General features: G+C 38.9%; 1 protein-coding gene across 4 annotated transcripts in view; it reads left to right on the top strand.

Annotated features, from left to right (window-relative positions):
* The window catches only part of LOC137184067 (glutathione synthetase-like), a 40,920-nt gene that overhangs the window by 17,540 nt on the left and 6,341 nt on the right, over nucleotides 1-17,039 (top strand). For 2 of the 4 annotated variants that reach the window (XM_067591392.1, XM_067591393.1), the window contains exons 2-7: nucleotides 606-772; nucleotides 8,415-8,560; nucleotides 10,551-10,626; nucleotides 14,914-15,053; nucleotides 15,167-15,283; nucleotides 16,527-16,607. In XM_067591392.1, coding sequence (XP_067447493.1) covers nucleotides 638-772; nucleotides 8,415-8,560; nucleotides 10,551-10,626; nucleotides 14,914-15,053; nucleotides 15,167-15,283; nucleotides 16,527-16,607 — 695 coding nt within the window. In that variant the 5' untranslated portion in view covers nucleotides 606-637. The remainder of the gene's footprint in view (nucleotides 1-605; nucleotides 773-8,414; nucleotides 8,561-10,550; nucleotides 10,627-14,913; nucleotides 15,054-15,166; nucleotides 15,284-16,526; nucleotides 16,608-17,039) is intronic. The other 2 variants (XM_067591394.1, XM_067591395.1) reach the window with 1 other exon arrangement.

Genomic DNA, 17,039 nt, shown 5'->3' with positions numbered 1-17,039 from the left:
GCCCTTTAAGGGAGCTACTCTGTGTTTGTATGAGTCATGTTACTATATTTATATGTATCAATGATATAAATGATGCAGAGTCTGGTCATTGTGAGGTTATTACCAGATGTTTTTTTTTTTATTATTTTATTCTGCTTGGTTAACAAAAACAGACAAAAATAACAGATAATAGATAAATAACACAAAAAACAAAAAAACTGTGTCCAAGAAAAAAACAAAAATAAACAACAAAAATGATACATAGCTAAACCAAGGGGCTCTTTCTGTGTCAAATTCCATTTGGACCATTTGGATAAGCATTTGAGATGTAAGATTATTTGGAAAGCTTTAGGAGGCTGGCACTTTTTGCCCCAGTATCAGTTGTTTTGCTGTTTTACAAATTCCTAGGACAGATGCACCAGAATTTTTACTACAGGGCAGACTAACAGGTTAATCTGGCCTTTTGACTACATTTTGACTGACAATACTGTGGGTCTACCTACAAGTAGCTGGTTGTGGGAGACATCAGTGGCAACGGGAGACCTCACTGCATTAGGTTTGTAAACTGGATTACTGGTTCTTCTGTTAATTTCCTTTGTGAAATATATTATCTTTTTTTCTTAAAGGTTGCTGTGTTTTGCCTCTCAGACTCACAGCGATGGCAACAAAAGAGTTTCTCCAGCAGCTGATCTCAAACCCTGATAGATTAAACAATTTAGTGGATGATGCAAAAGAGATGGCTTTTCAACATGGGCTCTTAATGAGGACACATGAGACCCCCAATTCATCTGAGGTAGGGGCAACCACAAAGATTTTGCTTTGTTGTTTATACCTGTATATGTTTTGAATTCATTCTCACTAACTGGTTTCCATCAGAGACTGACATAAAGGGCCCTATTTTTGAGTGCAAGCAGCGCTCCAACTGTTTGGTATTTTTCTGACCTTGAAACTGGCTTTGTTCGTCAGTTTGGTATTTTGGTGACCAATTAAGAGCACACGGTGCACAGGTGGGAGAGGCGCAAACAGGTGGGAGGTTTATTCAGATTGAGCAGCGCAAAGCCAGCAACACCTGCTGATCTATATTCACCTTCACGTAGTCCTTTGGCACTTTGCGTTTCAGTACATACATGAACCAAAATAGCAGATGCACTTGGAGATGCCCATACTGTCTGTGCACCCAGAGGTCTTTGCAGGTCCAGTGGGTTCTGAGGAACCAAGACCAGACCCAGGACCCGAGTCGGGTGGGGTCCAAATTCCACTCTAATTGTGTCATGTCAGATATCATTTTACTGCTGCAGGCCTTGGTTCTGTATGTCTATATCCAATATCTGAGTGTATCTGAATGGACCCGAGTATAAGCCATCAGCTCTAATCATGTGGTACGTCACCATCACTGCGGGAGAAAACTGTGTGTTTTAAGGTGAGAGGAGAATGAAAACTGTTAAGACTCGACATGAGGAACAAGGAGAGAACGAAGTGGCATCACCTGTTTGCTCCTGTTTTATGCAAATAGTCAACAAACATGAGAAAGTAGAAAGAAAGTAGTAGAAAGGGAACTGAAGCTAAGTTTATTTTTATTTATTTATGAAGATCAGTCAACTCAAAGATTTATGCTGTTGGTGATTTTTGGAATTTGATTCACATATATTACATTTATTAGCCTATTAATTTACATCACATAAAATGAAGAGTAAATAGGTTAGAACATTGTCTTTTGTCAATGTTTGTGGTTGTTACATGTCACAAGGTTTAAAGTAGAAGTTAAACCCATAAGCAAGTGAACAAGGTTTTAGTAAAGGTTAAAGAAAAGGACATTATCACAAGTTGAAACTAAGATTCATAAAATTTTGTGTTTTATGAAGAGTAACCGAGCTTATAGGGCAGTGCGAGCAAAGTTTAAAGGGTAACTCCACTAATGTGAAAACCTTTTTTTTTGTAAAGGATAACTGATTTGATGCATTTCTTAGCCTATTCCCTCTGTAATTATGGTTTATACTTTAATTTGTGCCAAGGTAATTTCCAGTCTTCTTATTTTGTTTTGAAATTGAAATCAACTTGAAGACTAGATAAGTTTCAATGCTCATACAGTTGTCTTGATGCCATTTTAAAGTCTATATTTAGAAAACAGTAATCAACAACCTTCCTGGGTTCTCATATGTAGGCCTACTGTAGCTTACTTTTACACATAGCCTAACAGAAATCCAATTTAAACTCAGTAGTTACACACATTCCATAACCATTCAAGTATCTCAAATGTCTGATGCAAACACTGAGACCTGCCATAAAAATGCCAAATCAACTGCTCAACCTGAAGCTTCAGACACCAAGTTTGCAGAAGTAGTGGAGAGACTATGAAAAAGTGAAAGAACCCGAACCCTAACAGAAAAGGAAGGAGAAATTCAAGAAGAAAGGCTGAAGAGTGTACAACATCGGTACAGAATCATCTATGAGAAGTTGAGGTCTAGCATCGACTCAGTCAAAATAAATGAGGCTGTGGCTGAAGCTGATGAATCACAGGAAGTTTCAGCAGTGTTGGATGAACTAGAAAAGGAAGCGACAGAACTTCACAGGCTAGAAGCTAAAGATAAACAAATGTCTAGAGGAAGTGAAGAAATTGAACACCGCAAGGATTCGAGTAAAAGTCTACGATGAAGTCAAAGAAAATTTTGAAGAAACAGATTTGCTGCATGACTTTGAACCAGCAGGAGAACTTCAAGCTCTTAACCTCACAATTTCTCAATTCATTCCTCAATCTCTGCCAGTCACAGCCCAACTCCTCCATGCCTCAAGCCCCCTATTACTTTCTCATTCCCTACCAGTTATAAGTCAAGCTCCTAGTCCCCAAAGTCTGGTACCTCAAGCTCCATCAACTGCAATGCCCATGCCTCAAGAGCAGAACAGCTCTGATTTGGTCAACGTGCTAACAGAAGGTGTAAGTGCCAATCATCTTCCATTACCAGAGCCTGCATGATTCACTGGAGATCCTTTGAAATTCAAGAACTGGCAACTATCTTTTGAAACATAAATAGACAGGAACATTTCAAGCCGAGAAACCGAGCTGGACTGAAAGACGGATTGAAACACACACTCTGCTTGCTTTCTGAAGCGACCAAGTAAGAGGTTCAAGTCTGGGCAGAGTTAGTGTTAGAGTTAGTATATTGTGAGTTATTCACAGTTATGATCAAAAACCAGACAACGTGCGTTACAGACTGCCGTCTGTACGCATGCTCTCTGTGAACAAGGCAACCACTTCTCTCCCCCCATGGTCGCTTTCCTTCCTCTCTCTTTCCTCTCGCTACTAACGCACATGCACACACACATCTTCTTACACATCTGACGGTCAGATAATGGACAAAGCACTGCTCTATCCGTCCGTATCTGCCATCAGACACGTGTGTTTTACACGGAATTGGGTGAGTGCAAGACGCCGACCACCAGGTGGTGCCATCTTGCTATTGTCTAACCAAGACATTGCCGTCACTTCCACTATTTGGTTCTCGCATGATGTGACTTCCTCCCATAGTCACGTCCGCATCTAAACCCTCAACATCATCATGTCAGATTACGTCGCCATCTTGCCGCCCACACACACACACACACACACACACACACACATACATACATGCTCCCACTTGTATGTGTTCTCACTGTACATAGCTGTATGTTTGCTTAAGTAGAATTAGATTTTAGGACAGTGGTTTATTGAATGAAGCATTTGTTAACTTTGTTAATTCTGCTAAGTTTAGTAAATACTGTTATATCTTCAAAGAGAAGTCTTTTGTCATTACCTGTGAATATTCATAGCCTATCCCTCAGATATTAACATTCTAGGTGAACTTTTTTATGAGACTACCTTGTTTGGTTATTGGTCCTGGTTTCTGGGTGGTGCCCCATTATTATAAATTCATATGAATAATTTTGTTAATTTTTGTAATTAATAATAATCTCTGATAAACATTAATTATTGCTAATAATCAACCGTGCTCCTCACAGATCTGACAGTTGTGTCCCCCCCGTGAGGCTGTTTAACAGTTGGTGCCCATATTATTCATTAATATTGATAATTTCTTGATTTCATAATTCACAATTATTTATGATAATTATGAATTATTGCTAATAACCAAATGCACTCCTACCAGTCCTAATAGTGATGTCAAGTGACTAGTCACGTAGCTATTGACCTTATCGTCACTGACGTAGCTAACTGACCACCTGTCGAAACACACAAAAACACATTTTTAATTTTTTGGGAAGCCTCAACAAAACAAAAAAAGATTCAGTGAGTTGGTCGAGGCAGACTCATAATCCAGTCCGAGCAACTCTGAAATGACCAACGCACCCTCCCCAGAGTTTGATGAGCATGGACGCATTGACAGGAGATGTGCCCCTGCGATTCAAGCTAACATTGCAAGTCAAAATGCTAATGTTTCAGAGGCACTGCATCAACCAACCAGCTTCAGTTTTTGTGAAGGCTGTTTTGTTGAGGGAGGCTTCACAAACTGGTGGAAGGCCACAGAAAAATTTAACAAGCATGAGAAGTTTAAGCTTTACAGTGATGCCATTCAAAAAATGTCTGTTCTAAAAAACACCCCAATTAATGCCTTTTTATCTGACATGGCCTGGCAAGCTCAGAGTACAGCAAGGCATGTTCTGGAACCAACCAACCAATGTTCAGGTCAGTGCTCTTCAAGATTCAAGATTGAGTTTATTGTCATTTTCTGGTGTACATGCATACACAAAAAAATGAAATGCTGTTCTTCTTAGCCCACAGCAGTACAACAGAAAGGATAAAGATATATATCTAAAAGTTCCCTTAAAAACAATGAAAACATGTAAATCCCAAAGAGAAAAAAACAAAGAAGAAAGTATTTTATTATGTTTTCTAAACTAAAATGTGCGCACAGAGAGGAGGGGCTATGCGCTCTATTATGAAATAAGATTTTATCCATTTTATATAGTAAAAAAAAAAAAAGAAAGAAAATAAAATCAGTATGTGGTGGTCAATGTTGATATTGTGGCGGGCTGCCACAAGTAAATGAGGTGCCAGTGTACACGTCCAGAAACCACAGCTTCTCCACCAGCTGTTGTAGTATGATGGTACTAAATGCGAAGCTTTTTGCATGACAAACCACTCAAATCACTTCATAACTATGGGGGTGAGGGCCATAGGATGGAAGTGGTTCATACAGGCTGGGTTTGACTTTTTGGGTACAGGAATGATGGTGGCAGGTATGCATTACTGCTTGACTGAGTGAGATGAAGATGTCAAATCTTTCAGCTGTTCTGCACAGTCCTTAAGAACATGCCCAGGTATGTTGTCTGGCCCTGTGGCTTTGCGTGGGTCATTGCTGGCAAAGGCCCATGCCTTAGGTGGGCTCCAGCTCCAGCTGTGGACAGCTGGAGTACCTAATTGCTGGGTGGTGGTGGCAGTATCCCTGCCCTCCCCTTTATTAGAATTCTGACATTAATCTCAGAATTCTGACTTTAAACTCAGAACTTAAATAAATTTTTCACATCTGGCCGTAATCCTCTTCCGTAAGGGAGACCAGGGACAGTTGTGGCAATTTTTGCTATATTATAAACGTCAGTGTGTCAACTAGTGAAACAATGTATTTAAGTGGTTTTATGAAATATGTACAGGTTGCAAAATTGATTTAAATACAGTCATTCCACTGTTACAACTGTCCCAGTGTACAGGGACAGTTGTAACACATGCCAGGGACGGTTGTAACATGTTAAAAATATACATAATTAATCAATCAAATACTCAGAATGAAAAAGATTATTTAACATTCATGTTATTGTGACTATTCTCTTCTTTTTTGAAAAAAAATAATGAATAACTTTTTTCACACTACATGACAAAAAAAGAGGAGAAGCCATCAAATTATAATGCAAGAAAATTATTTAATGGGTAGTACGCACATCCTCATAAAGGTTTAAACATGAAATCAAAATGGATTTGTTTGAGGACAACATTCAGTACAGGGTCACATGGCAAATGCCATATGATTTGGCCACTTTCCTGACTGATTTACCCTGTTTTATGCCATATGAAGCCTTCTTCAGCAAAGGAAGTGGGACTCCTCTGTCTGTCTTCCTCTGTCTGACATTTAGCATGCTGTAAGCAAACACATGTTTCCACTGACTATTAGCATGCAACTGATTATTATTAACTTAGCATGTAATTTTATGACATTTTACATTTAATTTGCTATCTATCTATCCATCTATCCATCCATTCATCCATCCATCCAGTTTATGTAGGCCTTATATAAATGAAACTTGGTTCAGGGATGGTTGTAACAAGGCGTTACAACTCTCCCAGTATCACCAGCCATTCTTTCACCTCATGTTAACTAGCTTGACTGCTAGTTTGACACATGTTAGCCGTTTCTATTTTTAGCTTACAAAACAGTGATTCTAATAATACTTGTTTGGATTCCTAGACATTTGATCTCAGAACAGTATCCAAAAAAAGACATCTGATAGAAAAGTTACATTTTTACCGCAGAAAAACACTTTTGCCGGTAACTTTCTCTGGGAGTTTCAAACGTGGCTCCGTTTTTGTAAGCAAGAAGACAATCTAACTGAGCATGTGTAGAATGAGTGTAATCACTGTAGCTTGTTTCTGATTGGAGGAATTCAAGGTGTTACAACCATCTCATGTTACAACTGTCCCTGGTCTACCCTAGTTATCATATGTTGCTGCCACTTTAATGATGTCCCATTGTTTGTTTTCAAAGCAGTCCTCCAGTGATGGAATTGCCTTCTGTGGCCACCTTGTCTTCTGAAAACTCGTTTCTCTCGTTTCACCCAAGTTCTGTATGCAGGTGTTAGCATAACAGTTAGGTAGTCAGAGTTACCAATGTGGGGGAGGGGAGCTGCTTCATAGGAGTTCTTGATGTTTGTGTAAACTAATGGTCTAATATGTTATTGCCCCTTGTTGCAAAGTTCATGTGCTGGTAGAACTTTGGTAAAACAGACATGTGACTTGCCTGGTTGAATGCATCTGGGTGAGCCGTCTGTTGCTCGCTGATGGTGTTGTAGAGTGCACTCATAGCCTGCTTCACATTAGCACTCAGTGGTGCATAGACTGCTGTAATGACAATCGCCATCAGCTCCCGCGGCAAGTAAAAGGGTCAGCACTTCACTGTCATGAACTCTATGCACGGTGAACAGAGTGTAGAGACCACCTCGGCATCATGGCACCACCATTTGTTGATGTTAACAGCCAGGCGGCCTCCCTGGAGCTTACCAGATTGTGAGGCTATTCTGTCTGCTCTGTGGAGTGTCAGCCCATCCACGGTGTCCATGATGTTTTCATTTAGCCATATCTCTGTAAACACAGACACATTAGTCCCTCACACTGCACTGGGAAGCTCTCAAAAGTCTGATAGTATCCATTTTGCTGTCCAGAGAACGAACTTAGCCAGCTTGATTGTTGGAACTGCTGGTTTGTTTGGGTTAGCAGTTAGCCTAGCTCGCACTACTCCCTTGCCCCGGTTTAACGTCCTGTCACCTCCCAAAAGAGAGCAAATGGATTTTTTGGAGAGATAACGGGCTCTCGGACACAATTCAGAATGAAGTCATTCAACAGTACGCCTGCGTACTGTGCTGCGTGGAAATTGTGAATAAAATTTTTGACAGGTTATCTCTGCCCAGTTACCGCAGTTACAGTCAAATCTAGTACACCTGCAGAGCAGCCTCCCCACACTAAACTGACAGGACAGCTACATGACTCGCATGTTTTACCAGCAAGACTCATGTTTTAATGCTGTTGTTCATTGTTTGTGATGTGAAAACGCCAGAGTAATAAAAAACTTGCATCCTGGTATTAGTTCAGTTATAAAATCCAAATGCAACACAGAGCATCTCTCCTGTCAGCTACTGACAGCGCTTCTAGCCAGAGAGTCGATCACACTGGATGGTAGAGGAGGAGATGGTAGAAATGCTGGTACGCATCTGTTTAAATAGGAGTTTAGCTGACTTCTCTGCATTTAACAGCGTCAGAGCTCAGAGCAGAAACACAGTCACTCTGCATCGCGCTCCTGTCCGCCACTTCCATCATCTCGCACCAATTCATTTTGAAAGAGCAACGGCCAATGGCCAAAACTCCAACACTCGACCGGCCGACCAATGGTGAAACTTCATCACTCACTCACTCACTCACTCACTCACTCACTCACTCACTCACTCACTCACTCACAACTGTGGTTATAGGGCTGGTCAGTGGCCAGTCCAGCCAAACATCTGTTAAATCAACTTAAAGCAATAGGTCCCAGATAAAAAAAACAAACAATATACTGATTTGTAACTTTCATGTTCACATGAAAGACATATTTTGAACAATGAAGAATGTACTAATGAAAGCTCTTTTTTCCTTGTTCGTTCTAAAAGCAATGAGCCAATACATTTGTGTCATCTTTTTTCAGGTTGTGACCTTCATTCCATTCACACTCTTCCCCACTCCTGTGCCCAAAGCTGCCCTCGTCCAGGCTCTGGAAGTGCAAATTCACTTCAATACCCTGATGGACAAGATCGGCCAGGACCCAGACTTTCTGGAGGAGGCTCTTGCAAGGTTTATATGGATTAGAATATGTTGTTAATGGCGAAGTTTTTTTTCTATAAAATTCTATGTAAATTCTGGCCATTGAATCCTACAGCCACAAAGCAAGAAAGCACAGATAAAATGACTCTCTGTGTCTCTGGATGATGTAGAGGGTGGTTGTGACAGCAGTGGAGAACGGGGTAACATGAGCCACTTTTTACATTTGATGATTTTACTGCAAAATGAAAGTGTATTTGTTTCAAATCATAGTTACTATAAATACCTCAGGTTGTTGTGTGCCCATGGAAATTTAAACAAGTTATCTAATTATTATGGTTTTAGAACAATGACCCATCAAAAAAAGTTAGTCCTATGACACAACTTGCCCCAAGATAGGGGTAAAATAAGCACTGTAAATAGTGCCACCGTTGAATGCTGATACAGAAATGACACAAAATCAAACCATTTTGAGATAATTTTGAACTTCAGTAATGCCATTAATGAAACTCATACAAAATTCATACTTTTAAATAAAAAAACTATATGTTTGTGTCCTGTTGAACAACATGTAAAACAACCTAAACATTTTCAGTAATATTAAACTGTGATCTTTGTGTGTTAACTACAGAAAGAATGTGTGTGTAAATGTGCTTTTGTGTACACAGATGGGTGACAAATTAAAGGAAAAACCAGTACAGGTCTGAATGCTTGACCCCTACAGTGAGGGGATCTGGTGGCTCTGTTATGCTTTGGGGGGCATTTCACTGGCATGGTTTGGGTCCACTTGTCCCCTTAGAGGGAAGGATCACTGCAAATCAAAGTTGTTCTGAGTCATCACCTTTATTCCTTGATGAAACATTTATCCGGATGGGAGTGGTTTCCTCCATGATGACAATGCCCCAATTCACAGGGCACGAGGGGTCACTGAATGATTTGATGAGTATGAAAGTCATATGAATTATATGCGATGACCTTCACAGTCAACAGATCTTAACCCAAATGAACACCTATGGGAGATTTAGGACTGGCGTGTTAGACAGCGCTCTCCACGATCTCCACCATCATCAAAACACCAAATGAGGGAATATCTTATTGAAGAATGGTGTTCATCCCTCCAGTAGAGTTAAGATACTTGTAGAATCAATGACTGTTCTGGAGGCATATGGTAGCCCAACACCTTACTAAGACACTTCATGTTGGTTTTTCCTTTAATTTGTCACTCTTCTGTATGTACAGCATGTTTGTGTATGGCTTAAACTTAACATTAGTCAACAATTAGGTATTTATTCATCAACATTCTAACACTTGTAACATCAAACATTAACATGAACAGTGTCTCTGTTCTCTTCTCTAAACTATCAGAAAATAATACTTAAATACACAGGTTAATCTGTGCATATGTAGCCTATTTAAACTTTTGGGGGTAAATTGAGCCATTGACTCAACTTGCCCCAACATCACCGGCACATGTTACCCCACAACCTCCATTTTGACAAAACAGTTTCACATAGTGGCACTGTGCTAAGTTTATGACCTTGTTTTGTAGCTTACACTGACTTAAATTAACATGTAATAATGTCCAAAATGTATCTATTTTAATTAGGATACAAGACTGATAACTTTAGTAACATGATGAATTCACTTGGCATGACAAAAATATATATATTTTTTTGCTCTGTTTTACTTACCTCTCTCTCCATGTGCTACAGTACAAGATGTATTAAGATGGGGGGAACTATACTTAGTTGAGCTTTGGTCACATGATTACTTTTGTTTATGGTTACCTAGATACAGGGGGTTGCTCATTTTACCCACTGGCAAAACTTACCCCATTCTCCCCTAATTGTGCTGTTATACTTTTAGCAGCCATGATTTGCATGGAGATGAAAAAATGGAATTCACTATTAAAACCCTTTTTTAGTTTGTTTTTTACAGGTTTAGGTGTATAACAGAGAATGACATTCAAAAGTGCAGTGCTTCATATATATTGTTCAATGATTTGTCTCCTTCCACATTGCAGTACAATCCAGGCAGATGACTTTGCAGCTAAGCTGTATGACATATACAGACAAGTGCAGCAGGAAGGGCGGACACAGGTAAGAAACTTGATTTACAGTGTTAACAATGTAGATAACCTGGCTTTGAAACTGTATTTGCACTCTCAGGATAAGGCTAGTGACATTTTTCTTACTGTCAACAAATCCCATAAAAAGACCAAAACTGGTAGTCCATGTCTCAGTTCTTACTGACCTCCCTACCCTGTATGTGGTTCTCAGCCCCAAGCCCATTGGTTCCTACTGGAGATGTAAATCTTGAACAACAGGTCACAAAAATATAGTTTCATTTTTAAGAAAGGCTGAGCAGTTTATTTATACATCTGGACACTGTAGTTTTTAGCAAACACCATTGGACAGTAGTGAATAGTGCATTTGTTTAGGACTATTTTCAGCCCTTATTAATACATTCTTGGTGCTCTAATGACTTTTCAGCAGCAGGACGGTGTGTGTGAGATTGACTCAAAATAAACACAGTGCCTGTCTTCATCATACATGTCAAGGAACATGTCACCCAGTGCAACAGTGTGAGGAAAGTGTAGCTTCCATGCTATTTCTATAGATGGTAATCTGCTGCAGGTGATCAGTCAGTCACACAGATATCTTCTATTCCAATGTGTTTATTTTCACCATCACAACCACAAGCCTTTCACACAACTGTCTCAATGACTCAGTGGTTCTGTGCAAATGAACATAATAAAATAAGAATGAACATGTATGATAAACAGGTGAATTTATAAGAAAAAAAATACAACAGACATATATAGAAACTCCACTGCTTCTTTCAAATGTAGAAATCACACTGCAATGTAATACGAAACTGGCCAACAGCAGAGAAATAACATGAGAATGTATGAACAGTCATCTCTGAAGCTGAAACAGCCTATTCCCTCTTTAGCTAGTCCCTTCAGGAAATTGCAAAATTTTACAATTGCAATAATTGACTCAAATTCAAGAAATCTCAGCAATATTTGTGAGAGCTTGCAATTTTGCTAAATTACTGCAACCTTTCTGCATGAAATGGCCAAATCAACAGGTCGCTTGTGATTTGGGCCAATTGTCGCATTTCATGTCGAGGTAATGTAAGTCATTGCAGCGCGCATTCAGCAAGGATTCAGGCCCACATCCAGGTGGAAGGTGGACAAATCTCACCTGCCAACAAAAAATACTGACATAGACCATGCAAAACCATTTCCAAATGTTCCCAAATGAAGTTTGCATTCATTTAGTCAGAAGAATACAAGTTGATGCTTTATTCAGACAGCAAGGATGGACATAATCTATCTTAAACATAAAAATGGGGGCTGTGGAAATGAAACAATATTTTTATGTTAATGGATTTATTTTAACTAGTGCTGTGCCGGTTACAATGTGCCTGTTGGGAGAGGGCCGATTGCTTGTTATTTCTCGAGAACCCCATATATATGCATCAATTGACAAACGCACTTAAGATGATAAGGATTTCATAAATTAAATGGTTTTAATCCGTGAACGATAGAAGTTTACAGCCTTCCATTGGTTGATTCTGCTGCCAATCAAATGTGTCTGCGTTCCTATTGACTAGTTTTACTGCCTCTGCCTCTTTTTTTTCTCAAGTGTGCCCTCGTTCTTCTCTCTTGGGCAGTTTAACCGAGCGGGGAGTGTGCCTTTGTCCCACTCAGCGAGTCAGTTTATTAATATTAAACATGTCACATGCCCAAATTGCACCTAAAAAACATCTGTCTCCACAGTAAATCATTTGTCGAGTGTTTGATGGTTGTTGATGCTTTAGAACATAACCGCTGCGAAACAATCAGAAAATGTATTGTGAAAATGAAAAAAGTATTCATTCACGAGCTGTCTCTCTCTCAGAGAAAGCTTTCCAGCCTGTCTCTCTGTTGCTCGCTCATGCTCTTAGCTCTCCCTCTCTTTTTCTCTTGTCTATTTTAAAATAAGTTGGGAAACCCACAACAAAGTCTAACTTCTGTAATCAAATGAAGAGATGTGGTCCTATCCTCTCTCTCATGGCAGGTTTTTACAGCTGTGATCATGACATGCAGTCACAGAGCCCAGAAGCCCTGCCCTGCTGCTGCAGAGTGGAGTGGCTCTCTGATCTCTTGTTTATTCATATTAAACATGTCGCATATCAGAATTGCACCAAATTCGACACTGCTCTTCCTTGGGTCCTCAGCAATGCACCCACCAAGTGTGAAGTAGATCGGATGAATGGTTCAAAAGATATGTGAAGGACACATACAGACAGAGAGACAGACAGAGATTCCTTGCATTATAAAGAGAGATGGCATTATTTACTGATTTTATTTGTTATGAAACAGTCTTATGATGCCTCTGATGCTTCTATATGACCTACATAAGTAAACAAGACCATCAGTGAGAAGATTGGCTATTTCTATATAGTTATTCTAAATGCCAGCCACCGGGTCAGATTCCCTGCAGATCAGAATCATAATTATGAAACATAATTTATGACACGCAGACTGGAAGAGCCCATGTTTACATTACATGTCGCATTGTAGCATGAGGGAGTACAAAGACGTTGCTAGGACGAGGGGAGAACATTTCTCTTCTCAAGTTAGACTTGTTGTTGGCTTCTTGGCTCATTTTAAAAAAGACAAGAAAAAGAGAGAGAGCGCAGCGAGCTGAGAGCATGAGCGAGAGAGCGAGAGAGAGAGACAGCAGCAGTGGTTGAGCGAGCTAGAGAGTGAATGAAGAGAGCGAGTGACGGTGTAGCAAGAACAAAAGATTGAATCAGATCAATAAAACGTTATTTTTCTAATTGTTTCACTGTGGTTACATTCTATTGAACAAATAAATACACCCACACCCCCACACAACCCTGTGGGAAGGTGCTGCATTGCCAGATTTGGTGTGAATGCAGTCGTACATGTAACCTCGCTGTATGAACGGTGCTAAAACAAACTTAACTTTGCTTCAACATCCTCCATTACAATTATTAATCTTACACAGCCACAAACAGATACATTACCTCATCACAATGCATCCTGCAAACAGCTGTGTTAAAGAAGAAAAACAGTATTAAAATTAAGTAGTATCTTTCTTTCGCTCGCCCCCAAAACAAATGCATGCACTTGCCAAGAAAATACGTTTTAAAATTAGCAATGAAATATAGTTGTTTCTGTGATATGCAGTATGCTTTTTATCAAAGGAAGTGATTACATATGAGTCTTCATTGGTAGTAGTTTTTAAAAAATCGCAATATTTTCCTGTGCTTGCAATTTTTCCCAATTACCGCAATTTTACACATAATACATTGCAAATTTTATTACAATTTTTGAGAAAAGCTGCTGCAAAATCAAGCATTTTTGGCCACAATAAAATAACATAAAAACTGCAAAATCCTGGAGGGACTGATTAACAGTAGATTAATGTCCGTTAGCCATGCAGCACTGCCATCTACTGGCCGATAAATTATGTTATGACATTTCTACTAGTGGCTACATGTGTTGTGCACACGTCGTTAATTGACCAGTGCACCTACCATGTGGCTGTTCAGTAGGTATATCAGTAACACTGCTAACTAACAGCAGAATGAACTATGATATTATAAAGTAACATAGAAATCATATTACGGTTTTACAAACTAGAAACACTAACAAAGTTAGCTGCTAATATGTGGCCACACCGTGAGCAGAACATGAACATGAGCCCAATTAGACTATCTAACACACACAAGCCGTTACCCAGCAAGTATAGCAGGCACACAGTATTCCCAAACACTCTTTCTTGCGCTAGATGAACTTCATACTAGATGACAGTACAGTTAGGGATGCACTGGTCCTTAATATCTAGGAGAGTTTCTCTGATGTGTGGTGGACTTCATCGATCTTCTAATCTAACTCTAGACAAGAACACGAATAAGCACATTTTCCAAAATGTTACACTATTCCTTAAGATGAAAGCAAGCCAGAGTTTCACATTAACTTTCTGGTGAAACTTGAGACAGATAGCTGAAATCAATATAACATTTAACAAAATTCATGTTTAACGTTTAACAAAATCCAATTCAATTCAATTAAAAACTATCTGTGCCATAGAATCATAAAATGTGAGGAATTTGAAGTGGAGAGAGACGCACACCAAACTTAATAATAATAAACTGAAATTAAACTGAAATTTATTAAAGTAAGCAACAACAATAAATGCAATGCGGTGTGAAATTCAGCATCAGTGATGTGAGGTCCGTGTTGTCAGCTTAAAAACAAAACCAAAATGTTAACATGAAATGAATGGGGCTTGGTAAGTGGTGAGAGGATCATTGCAATGGAATATGGGCAGGCGGGAAATTAACTTCTACCATCTTCTTCCTAGTCCATTGTGTTGGGTTTGAACCGGTCTGACTACATGGTGGACCAGAGGGAAGATGGAACACCTTCTCTGAAGCAAATAGAGGTCAACACTATTGCTGCAGGTGGTTTTGGCGTAACTGACCGTCTGTCTATGGTGCACAGGTATCTGAGGACATTTGCATATGTAGAAGTGAACCAGTGAATTAACTGGTTATCAGTTTAACCAAGGAGGTGGTATGTTAATAAGAGTTCTGTTGTTACCCCTGATTTGTCAGACATGTAATGCAGTCTGTCGGGCTTTTTGAAGAGAGCAAGTGTATCCAGGACACCAACAGGACTTCTGCAATGAGTGCTGCTCTTGCCAAGGCCTGGGAGCTCTACGGCCAACAGAAGTAAGTGTGGCGATGGTGGAGATCAACGCGCTGTATGTGACAAAAAAAGTGTGTGTGTCAAAAAAAAATTCAGGGAAGAAGATCTTCTTAGCCATTAAGAATTGCAGGTTTTGGTTGATTACATACATTATTAGAAACACATAATACTACAATTTTGCACAATTTCTTGTAATTAATAATAAACAAGTTTATAAAAATATGCAAATTAGCATTTCTCTCATTTAATCCCATGTTTTTTCAATACATATTGATTTCATTTGGTGCAGTGTTTATTCTATATTGAAACTAAAGATATATATAAAGGATAGGTTCACAATTTTTCATTTATCTTAAAACAGGTACCCATATGAATATAGAAACTCTTTGTGCAATGTAACAAAGTGCAATGGAAACAAACTTAGTGAATAAATTATGATGTACATGAAATGTGTGACTTAAATGTCACTCCAGTTACTACTGAAGAGACAAAAAATGGCAGCATATGAAAACATCAGTGGACAGATGAGGAGATTGAGACGTTTCTCAAGATAATACATGAAACAAACATAAATGCCCTATTTTCATCATATTTTCCATATTTCTATTGTTTGAGGTTTGACTGGCCCTTCTTAATTACAGCATCTCATAGTGCCCTCTTCTTCTGCAACAGTTTAATGGCACTGACCGAAGAATTAGCATCACCAAATGTTTATCTCAATGAGCCCAAATCCTAATATTCACTTGACAGTAATGGATGGAAACATTAATTTGCATTTTTTTCTGCTGATTTTCTGGAATTTTCTATTAAAATTTGTGCTACATTTGAATGGAAGCTTGACCAGTGCTTTTCTGCTGAGCTGCAGGGGAGGGATAGTAACACAAAGAGGGACTTTGTACTAAAAGCACAGGAACTTTGGGAGATATCCAATTGATTTGGCTAACCTAGACTACTGAAACCTCATTTTATCTTCAGATAAGCTATTACATACATTTTTGCACAGAACGAGGACTGTGGATTTTGTTACTCATATGAACAGGAGGAATGAATAAAGCAAGCAAAATATTTTTTCAATGTTCATATGGGCACCTTACTATTGTTTTTAGACAGACTTGAAAAATTGTAAACCTATATCCTTTAGGGCTGTCATTATATTATTTTGCCTAAGAAGAACATTGTCAAGAGATGTCTTTTGTTTAACGTTTTTACCTTTGTCACTCACTGTATAATAACAAATCACTAGTAAACTTGATTCTCTTTCTGCAGGGCAGTAATTATGTTTCTGGTTGAGGAAGTCCAGATTAGCAAACTCAGTCATCGTTGCATTGAGAAAGAGCTTTGGAACAGGTAAGGAGAAAGGACATGACAACATAATGAAAGCATCAAGGGTTTTATATTTCTTAAAGTGTCAATCAGGGCACTGCTTAGGAGCCTAGGCCACGATCCAATGAAGTCCCATTCCTATTGGTTTGGTGCTATTTAACTGTTTGCAAGTAGTGCCATGTGGCTCAAGTTACTGGGACTACAACGTTACCTCCTGCCTATCAGCTAGGTTGTCAAGTTTGTCAAGGATTTACACCATGTAGTAACACAACGGGGTGAGCAAGACTGAATACCTTATTCCAGTGTCTCTAATCACAATAATATAATAATAATAATAATAATAATAATAATAATAATAATAATAATAATAATAATAATAATAATAATAATAGTAATACAGTAACTTATTACTATAGGTGGAATCAGTATGTGTTAAAGAGGTCTCTTCTCTTCCTA

This window comes from Thunnus thynnus, chromosome 6 (assembly GCF_963924715.1).
Source record: "Thunnus thynnus chromosome 6, fThuThy2.1, whole genome shotgun sequence".
In the NCBI taxonomy this organism is placed as follows: Eukaryota; Metazoa; Chordata; class Actinopteri; order Scombriformes; family Scombridae; genus Thunnus; species Thunnus thynnus.
Note: the sequence above shows the minus strand (reverse complement) of the source record. Positions and strands in the feature narration are given on the sequence as shown.